Source organism: Fusarium oxysporum, chromosome 15 (assembly GCF_000149955.1).
Source record: "Fusarium oxysporum f. sp. lycopersici 4287 chromosome 15, whole genome shotgun sequence".
Classification (NCBI taxonomy): Eukaryota; Fungi; Ascomycota; class Sordariomycetes; order Hypocreales; family Nectriaceae; genus Fusarium; species Fusarium oxysporum.
The window spans coordinates 2,046,719-2,056,791 of NC_031000.1; the positions used below are offsets into that span (position 1 = coordinate 2,046,719).

A 10,073-nucleotide genomic window follows, 5' to 3' on the forward strand; every position below is an offset into this window, starting at 1 on the left:
CTTAATCTTGGAAAGTCGTCCCCTATTATCCGAAAAAGCTTCCGAAAAGGCGAAGCAGGTTAAGGAGTAGGGTACCGACGCTAACGTTGCCGGTGATTTCAGTGGAATTGCTCGTAATACAAGTTGAGAAAATAAATCACTAGGATCCTGATTTATCGTAGCGTAAAAGTACTCAATTATCTCGTGAGGCAAGTTGTTTCTGTCGCTATTGCAAGATTTAAATACCAAAATGAACAAAAGGAATCCAGTTTCCTTCCTCCTCTCTCAACTCATTGTCAGTAGACTCTACCAATATAATGTCCCGCGACTTGGTGTGATTCCCAACTCCATTAAGAAGCCTCACATTATCTCTCAATTTCCGCGTAGCCTCATGGAGGCTTCGACTAACACGATCTTCTGTTATTCCCTGCAGCAAATTCCTGTACGTTTCCTCTGCCACGCTCATACTAGCTTGGTCTTCAATGGGCCATAAAGAACCGATGACGTGGCGAAACCCAGCTAGTTGGTAGGCGGCAACGAGATGAATACTCTCATCCTGAAATCTGGACATAGTAACGCTACCTGTCCTGCATGCAGCAAGGAATGCTAAGAATGGGCTCCTTTCGCTCAAGTTCACTTCGAGAAGGCTCTCCACCGTCATTGGATCTTTTTCTTTGTTATGAAGTAGCAAGGTGCTGTGTAATGGATTCAACGGATCTTCCATAGCATGACCTGCAAAGTGAAACATGGCGCAGGTTTTGAGAAGCTGGAGGATGCTCTGCTTCTCCGCCCTGTCATTGCTCAGCACGGTACTTGTAAAACCATTAATTGCAAAAAGATTCTCTATCTTCCGCACTTCCTTAATGGCATAGTGGAGGGTCGAGCAGCCTGGTGTATTCGACATTCCAATAAGAACAGCATTATCTTTGTTTGGCTGGGGAAGCCAGGAGGAACGTGCTCGGCCTTCCAGAAGCGCTTTAATTGAAGAGCTGTATGAAGACACGGCTCGGTCAATCACACTGTCTGCGAAGGGAACAAAGTGACGACCGGCGGCGTGGAACGGCAATCTGCTCAATGCGCCAGTAGGAATCCACCAGATGCGAGGCACGGATGCGCCAGGCGATGGTAAGCCAATTCCAAGCCCTTCCAAGATTGGGTTGGCGATAGAGTCCCAGAGCCGTTCAAGGAAAGCCTTGTCTTGTAGACGGCCAAGCGGCACATTCATGTCCTCAAGACTGACTCTGAGATTCATGATGCGGACATTGTCCCGCTCAATGAGGATGGCGTCGACACCACTTCGATATTCACTCTGATTGAGCATAATAATAGGCCCATCAGCAGCGGCGTCGAGGATGTTCTGATCACCCGGCGGCTTCAGAAAGTTCTCAAACCCAGGTTTCTGTCGGATAACACTCAACAGCGCATCAAACTCTTGACTTAGGTGGTGTTGTCCGGGCGAGTTAATTTGGAGTTGATCTCGAAGCTCGATAAATTGATGGGCCATCTCAGGGTCCTCTCGTTGTAGAGAAGTTGGATCAGTACGTAACTCTGCCACTGAAGAGGCTAACGACCCACGACCCATCTCAAGCAACCGGATAACCTCAAAACCGCCTTTCCCAGCGTTCAGAGCAGCCGCGGCGGCGTCAGAACTAAAGCCTGCGACATCATCTTTGCTCAGGAGTCGCTGCTTATCTGAATTTAGAATTTCACGCATTGAGAGCTTCGGGATAAGCTCAATGGTAGCAATGGCGGCCTCATACGCCGCTAGCCAATTCTGCATCTCGCAGCAGAGATGAAGGATCCGCCGTCCAGCCTGAACGCGGTACAAGACCGAAGGGTAGTGAGAGCTGCGGAGGGCTTCCCACGAAAGCTCCAATACTCTTAAAGCTCCTTCTTTGGAGACTCCTTTCGTATACTGTTCATAGTGCAAAGCACCGAGGAGGTTCTGTAAGTGCGGCCGAATAGGGTGGTTATCGTGAGTGTATTCAAGTATGGATTCAGCAACACTAACAGCCTCGTTTACGTCGCTGGCCGCATGTCTTTGAAACAGTCGAAGTGCAAGGTTGTAGCCGACCTCGGTGTTTCTTGCGTCTTTCGTCGGCGTGGTGTCGCGAGCTTCGCGAAGTAATTTTACAGCTTCGTCAAGGTTGTCCTTCTGATCGGTAGCAAAAGCACGTCCACCGAGTGCATTTGCGAGAGTACACAGCATTAATGGTCTCCGGGCATCATTCCATTCCATCATTTGCAGTGCCTCTCGTGATATTTGGATAGCGCGGTCTATATCTTCAGTAGAGCCTCCCTCGTTCTGCTCGTAACGTCTTTGTATGCTTGCAGCAAGATTGCCCAACCACTCCATTCGACTGGTTTCCCAGTCGGGTCCATGCACGGTAGAAATCAAACTTTCCATAATGTTGATCGAACGATCTAGAGATTCCAAAGAACCCGTTAGTTGAAAGAGTTCATCGAGTCTGGCTGCTAACGTGTTCAAAGCATGGACCTCCAAGCCAGGCTGCTGCTGGATGGTGCCTATTGGGCTACTCAAAATGAACATAGCTTGTGGAGAAGCAGCAACAGCCTCTTCACTAAGCCTGATCGACTCATCAAGATCCTTACGGATTCCTTGTTGCCAGTATCGATGCCCCAACGCCTTTGCATAATTGTTCGCTCGATAAGTCAGAAGAATTCCATCTCTCGCCACAGACTGATCTCTGTAGAGCTCTGCGCTTAGTTCTATCGCTTCTTTTAAAACTTCAACATCGTCGATGATGGGGGAGTTTAATAGATATTCGATGAGCTTGTCTGTCGCCTTGATTTGCTCCTCTTCCTCGAATTCGCCAATGCATTTGCAGATATCGATGACATCTTTGATTTCCTGGGGAGTACCGTCGCCAACAAGCGTTGCAATATCGAGGTCCATGCCATGGGCTGGAATATCTTCTTGATCTTCGCAGACGTTTTGTAAATACTGTAATAACTCTGCGGAACTGAGGTATTCAACGTTATCCATGACTTTGATAGGATTGTCACCAAGTAACTATTAACAACGGGCTATCGAGAAGACTTTGGTGGAGAGGCAGGTACATGTATTAATAAAAAGTAATCACACCATAAATCTTACTTTGAAATGATGTAATTTTCAACCTGTTGGCATTCTTACGTGAGATACCAGCGCTGCAAACACATTAGCCACGGCTTGCAGCAGCCCTTCACCCTTGATTGTCCAATTATTGAACTTGATGCTACCCCCTCTCTTAGGGACTGGGCAAAAGTGCAGTCTGCAGCTATCTGCAAGCAGAGCATTTTAATATCATTTAATTGGCTAATATTTATGCAATTTAAGGCCGTAAACGCCACAGAAACTCAGCCAAGGAGAATCAAGAACGCTTGCTGGCCTCAAATGCAGACAGCCTCATTTTCAAGCGATTTAGAAAATAGCTTAGGTTCGTTGGGAAGACTAGCTTCGGCCACAAGACCGAACTCCAAATAATATAGTAGCCATAAAAGGTACTCTAGCTTGCACTGTGAAGAGGGAGGACTCAAATATACATCAGTACCAGAGTTAATTATATCCCTATTTAGCCCTCTTCTCTTAGTAACGTGTTTGATAAGCGAGTGTCACAGACAAGCGAGTGTCACAAAAACCCCTCATTATACATCATTTCTATTTGATCAGATACTTCTCAACCACCAAATATGTCAGACTCCTATAATGAAGCTAGAATGCTTCTTGCACTTCAGGCCCTTCAAAATGACCCAAAACTAAGTATCCGACGTGCCGCAACTATCTATCAGGTTCATTACCGTACCTTACATCGCCGTCAGAATGGCATTCAATCACGGCGTGATTCTATACCAAACTCACGTCGATTATCTGATCTAGAAGAACAGATAATAATTCAATTCGTTCTTGACCTAGATTCGCGAGGGTTCCCTTCGCGACTCCGTTTTGTGGAAGAAATGGCCAATTCTCTGCTTGCCGACCGCGACTCGTCACCTGTCGGCAAGCGCTGGGCTCATAACTTCGTGAAGCGACAACCAGAGCTAAAGACGCGTTTATTTCGGAAATATGACTATCAGAGAGCTAAATGCGAAGATCCATCTATTATTAGCGGCTGGTTTAGGCTCGTACAGAACACAATCGCGAAATATAGTATCCGATCAGATGATATCTGGAACTTTAATGAGACCGGCTTTATGATGGGCATTATTATGGCCGGAATGGTTATCACAGGTTCAGAAAAACAAGGAAGACCTAAGTCAGTGCAGCCTGGAAATCGAGAATGGATTACAGTGATCGAGGCGATTAATGCGGAAGGTTAATCAATCGCGCCGTTTATCATTGGTGCAGGCCAATATCACCTTGCGAATTGGTACCGAGAATGTAACCTCCCGGGCGATTGGGTTATTGCAATAAGCCAAAATGGATGGAAAAATAACCAACTGGGTCTTGAGTGGCTAAAGCACTTTGATCGGTCTATAACTAACCGATTAACTGGTCCCTATCGTCTTCTGATCCTTGATGGCCACGAAAGCCACCACTCTGCCGATTTTGAGAGATATTGTAAGAAGAACAAGATTATAACGCTCTGCATGCCGGCTCATGCATCTCACCTACTTCAGCCTCTTGATGTTAGGTGCTTTAGGCCGCTGAAACCGGCATATGGGCGACAAATAGAGCATCTGATTAGATGCTCTATAACCCATATTTCCAAGACTGAGTTCTTTTCTGCCTTTTATGCCGCTTTTCAAGCCACTTTTACAGAAAGCAATATCAAGGGAGGTTTTAAAGGAGCCGGACTTGCTCCTTTTAACCCGGAAAATGTCATCTCAAAGCTTGATGTGCAGCTACGGACTCCAACACCCCCCGGGGAGACTAGTCAACCATTAACGCCATGGGTTTCAAAGACCCCAAAGACAGCAAATGAGGCCCAATCTCAGTCTGAATACCTTAAAAAGCGAATCAGAAGGCATAAAAGCAGCTCCCCAGAGTTAATAATTAAAGCTTTAAAGTCAAATACTAAAGCAACAAAGGCAGTTATGCATGAGGTTATCTTATTAAGAAGTGAGCTCCGAAATCTTCGAGATGCAAATGAGATACTAAGCCGGCGCCGAACGAGAAAAAGGACTAGATTACAGAAAGGAGGGGTAATGACTGTAGAGGAAGCATCACAAGCAATTGATCAGATGGATGTTAATACGCAGGTAGTAGCAGAATCATCGAAATGTGGTAGTCAAGGAAGGTCGGCGCGACCGGGTGGTCGGCGATGTGGTGTATGCCGCAAGGCCGGGCATAATGCAAGGACCTGTCAGGTGGTAATAGAGATATCCGAGGAAGAGTATAGTGAGTAGTTTTATCTAATTAGATAGTTTGTGAGGTTTTTATAGTAATTTCAAAGTCAAGGGCTAGGATTTTTATGATGCTCGCTTGTCTGTGACACTCGCTTATTAAACACGTTATGCGTAATTGCAGTATAACAAGTTTCTTGCAAGTGAGGACAACGGACCCTAGTAGGAAGTCTCAATCATCCAACCCAATCTACCTATTCGTTATTATTCCAGAATATCAACTTCTAGTGTGCAAGTTATACGGATTTGCAACCCTACCTAACGAGGTTAACACACACCTCAGGATAAAACACAACGACATTGCTCTGGAGTGCCGGCGTAAGTTGGTCGAGCAGGTCAATGCAATCCCAAATCTTCTCCAAAACCAGGCTAAACTTCAACTACCATACATACCGATTAAACTGATTTCTTGCCTTGCTGCACCAAGATTGGACGGACGGAAGTGCCGGAAATGTGGCTGTATGTTCCGCCAAGCCCAAAAGATGAGGCTCCATTGTATGAAGGAGTACCTCTGGAAAAACCCACGAGACAGAGGAAGGCCAATATCAATTCTGGAGCCGTCTGCTGAGTTACCATGGATCGAGGGCGTCGCCTGTCAACGGTTCTTTCCTTCTCGGGAAGGTAGCAGATGGTTCGAGGTCCTTCAAGATACCGGAAAATCGAAGAAAGGGAAAAGTCTCACAAAATCATCTCGGCCTGATTTGAGCAAAGATGTCCGAAGCCTTAACCGTGAGGCGTGTACCTATCTAAGCGGTGTGTTAGAGCGAGAGGAGAATTATTTTTACCAGATAAATCAGCCACGCTTGAGTGCGAGGGACTTAGGCAGCGATGCTCTTGCATCTACCAGCCTATGGCCAGAGAGAACTCAATGGCGGGTCATCTTTGAGAACGCTCGACGTGACATCCTATGAGCAATGACGAGGTTACCAGATCGACGTCCATTGATGTCAGACTATGTTATGGCACAAGGGTGCCGGCAAGGGGATATGTGTATTAGGAGCTTGTACATGGATGAGCAGAAACTATCGTGTACTATGAGGGCCTTAGACTTGGTGATAGATCGCTGTGAGAACACAGCCCGTTACACCAGTCGCACACTCTTATGCTGGCTCTCGAGTCCGAAGCTTCATGTTTATCGCGAAAATCCATTCTGTCTTGTGGCGGAGAAGAGCAGCGAAACTAGATATAGGGTACTTCAGAAACGTTTTCTTGCCTTCGTTATCCGACTTCATAGAATATCGAATGTTCTGCAAGGAGACGTGGCGAACGTTCGGTTAAATACGGTGCTTTCTGCGAGACTGGAACGTTTATGGAGTCATAAAATTTGGAATATGTCCGATGTATCTAGGGGACTGTGGCCCAATTTTGGGAACTACCTCTGCGCCGAAGAGACTTCTGCCGCCCTGAATGAGGGCCGGTCTACTTCGGCTGAGCATGACTATAAAGAGAGTATAGGCAATAACGATGAGGACGATCTCGACCCAGATGGGGAGGATGATGATGGCGGTGATGGGGACTGGGACTCAGAAGACCATGAACTTGACCATGATGACTCTGCATATGGCAGCGCTCAGGCGGAGTTCAGCCGGGAAGCCCATCCAGAACTAGAGGTTTAAGCGGATATTGAGCTCGATATTGCAGCCTTTGATGAGTTCCTGGAGCTGCTCTATGAGGTTTACCTTACTCTGTGTACGGAGACCTTCATTGCTGGGCAGCCTGGCTCCATGCTATTAGTTTACTTCAGCGTTATTCTTGGTTTCTCTAAAGACTGCCAACACTTTTTGCTTGCACGACAATACTGTCCACAACTATCTGGGCTCATTTATATGCAGCGTCTATTGCTTCTAGAACGCGCATTGCCATTGAGGCCATATCACATTATTGGCATCCCACAACGGCCACATACACAACAACTCGAAAGGTTAAACGAAATTCGAGCGGGGCATATGGTCCTAGGTTCACAATCTCCACTTGCTGAGCTAGTCAGTCTTCGAAACTTTGGTCGCACTATAGCTCGCACTGAGCCACCGTCTATTCTTTTCTACTGGAGTGATGATGGGGAGACAGTTTCTAACGGAAGCTTACAATTAACTATGGATAAATTTCGTGAGCTTCCAGAGTATTTCACTTCTCGAGCGGAGGAATTATGTGGCAGTCTCATGTATGGTCTCGAACCTGAGATCGACTTAGCATCAGTTAAGGATGACTTGGCGAATTCACAGAGCGGATACTGTTTTGTTAACCATCCCGCGAACGGTCTAGAGTCGGCATATAAGGAATTACTGATCCGAGCCTATTCCTCCAGTAAGGGCGCCCTTGCCAGTGACGGCCACTGGAGGTGGCCTATCGTTATGTCATACCTTAAGCAAGTGACCGAACTGGAAGAGATGCTTGCTGGCGGTCTCTATGTGGAAGGCGGTTCATGTCCGCGAGTATGTGAGCTTTTTGCTCTTGAATGTGAGAACGGACCATTCACCAGTTGTGGAATTTACGTCTGGAATGGTTCTGTAGTGTATGTCGCACGGCACCACAAAGCGAAACGACAAACGAACCGCGAGTTCTATGTGGTTCGCTTCCTGCTAGCCAGATTAAGCCGGGTTATGTACTTGTACCTTGTCTATATCCCGGAGATTGGCCAATCTATTACGTCGAGAACAGGTTGGGCACTCTGAAATTGTGCAGAAGAACTCAGATGAACGAAACGAACGGCTTCTTTTTCATGTGAATGGAAAGGCTTGGTCTACTTCTCATCTTACCGAGATTTTGGTCAAGGCCACCTCAAAGACCTGGAACCAGGCTATCAATGTCCGCTTATATCGCAAACTCGCCATCGCTATTACAGAGGCACGTCCGCGAGGTGTATACCCCATTCAATAGATACGATGACCTGAGCAGCGGCGCAGATAGGAATGCTGTGTTTGCGTGGCAAAGCGGACATCGTCCATTGCAACGGGAGACCACCTACGGCCTTGACGGAGCCTACTGTACCAATTACCACTGGTAATGACATCCATTACAGTTTTGATGGCCCGTGCACCTCTCATTTTGCTGGCGGCTAATAGGCGGACGGGTACCCGTCCTTCTAAAACTAGACGGGTCACGTCCGAGTTACCATATCTGGTATAGCTCACTCCGCTATCGGATTAGAACTATTTCGAGTGGTTTTACTTGAAGTCCATCAACCGCTAATTTTTACTTAAAGCAAATCGCTGACTTTAACTTGTATAGTCTTGATTTATCCGAGCTATAAGCTCATTATAAACTCTACTAAAGTTAGGACTAAACTACAATATAACTCTCCTCCTGTTCCGTGGCAGCATATAAGGCTTCTTGTTCATCGATATCCCGCTGAGCTATCTTCCACAGCTCGCCCATACCTCTTCTGCTTGTAAACAGTTGTCCGTTCTCGGTCTCCTCAGCGACTTGTGCTTTAATTCAATTATCTTCTGCTTTATCCCAGTCTAAGTAAGCCATCATCTCTTCTTTAGTCCATTCTCTCGGACCCGTCGGGGTTTTGCAGCACCTCCCCATTTGCTTATAATCAAGACACCAGCTGTAGCTTGCTTTTAGGTATCCCAAAGGTAAGCCCATTGCTTTTCAATACTGGCGATTACCAAGCCAGGCTCCTGGGGGTTAAGCCTTATACCAATCCTCTCTAGACTTGACGTATCTCTGATAGATGGCTCGTAGATCATCATGCCTCAGATGTATAGTTGGGTTTAAAGCTAGATCTCTCGAATTTAACTGTGGTAACACCTGCGGTCTACACGTCGATGGCATAGGTGATAGGTATCGAGGTTCTGGAGTCGTTATGTGTTGGTCCCCCCGCTCTGTTTCGATGGTCAACTGGGATGGCAGATCTTGACAAGTTGATTTATTCTCAAATTCGAAAGTTTCTAAAGTTGTGATTGGTTGCTACTGTATTTCGCCGAGCATTTTCATCACTGGTGGCCTTGGTTCCTCAGGGGTCGTAAAGGGTATCCACTTAAAGGTTTTCGAACATACCTGCGGCTGGTCTGAAGATATAACTGGCAATGCTCTTAGTTCCGAGTATCGTAGTGGACACTCCTTTGAGTTCCTTGCGTGACCTAGTATATGATATTTGCTGCATAAAGGAGGGTTTCGTATCGGCCTCGCCTTCTCAATGACTTCAAAGCCGCCAAGTTCTCTTCTCACACTAGATAACGACAAAGACGAATTCGTAGTCACTGGATCGACTCGCTGGCGGGGTTCTAAGAGGGGTCGCCGATTATCTTCCCGAGTCAAGTGCCAATGCGGATGAAAATCTTTGAGTTGTAGAGTCTGGCCTTGAGCTAATAAACCCTCTAGCTTGTGAGCGCAGGGCAGCCCTTGTGATCGTGAGAAAGAACCAGTATAGGCCGATAAAGGAGTAGAGCCTTGATGAAATAGAAGCTTTCGTTGCTGCTCAACCTTTCGCAAAGCTTCATGAGACACCTAACCACGTACTGCACTATAGAGAATACTGGAGAGTTTGATAGGTGTCCTGATCTTCTGCTTGGCTTGGTTCGACTTCAACTCCGCCAGTTGATTCAGTAGTGCATGCTTGATCGATCGCCAAGCTTTGAACAGGTCCAATGTAGATACTTTGAGGTGGCTCTTAAGCAGCCAGTGTATGCCTTCCACCCTTGAAGTAACGACGTTGTCAAAGTGGGGATATTGATTGACCCACGCCTTCACTAGCTTCTCTTTGTATTGATTAAGCCAGTTTGTCTTGATATGTTTGACTT

At 46.5% G+C, this 10,073-nt stretch overlaps 2 protein-coding genes across 2 annotated transcripts; one reads left to right on the forward strand and one right to left on the reverse strand.

Moving 5' to 3' along the window:
* Positions 1-217: 217 nt before the first annotated feature.
* Positions 218-2,986, reverse strand: FOXG_15553 (uncharacterized protein; the record flags this gene model as incomplete). Its single annotated transcript, XM_018395651.1, has 1 exon — positions 218-2,986. One exon carries the CDS (start codon positions 2,984-2,986, stop codon positions 218-220), a length of 2,769 nt encoding a protein of 922 aa, XP_018255853.1.
* Positions 2,987-6,036: 3,050 nt separating this feature from the next.
* Positions 6,037-6,941, forward strand: FOXG_15554 (uncharacterized protein; the record flags this gene model as incomplete). The annotated part of the gene is made up of 3 exons (XM_018395652.1): positions 6,037-6,054; positions 6,385-6,515; positions 6,674-6,941. The coding sequence occupies 3 exons, from the start codon at positions 6,037-6,039 to the stop codon at positions 6,939-6,941; spliced, it is 417 nt and encodes a 138-aa protein (XP_018255854.1).
* Positions 6,942-10,073: the final 3,132 nt, after the last annotated feature.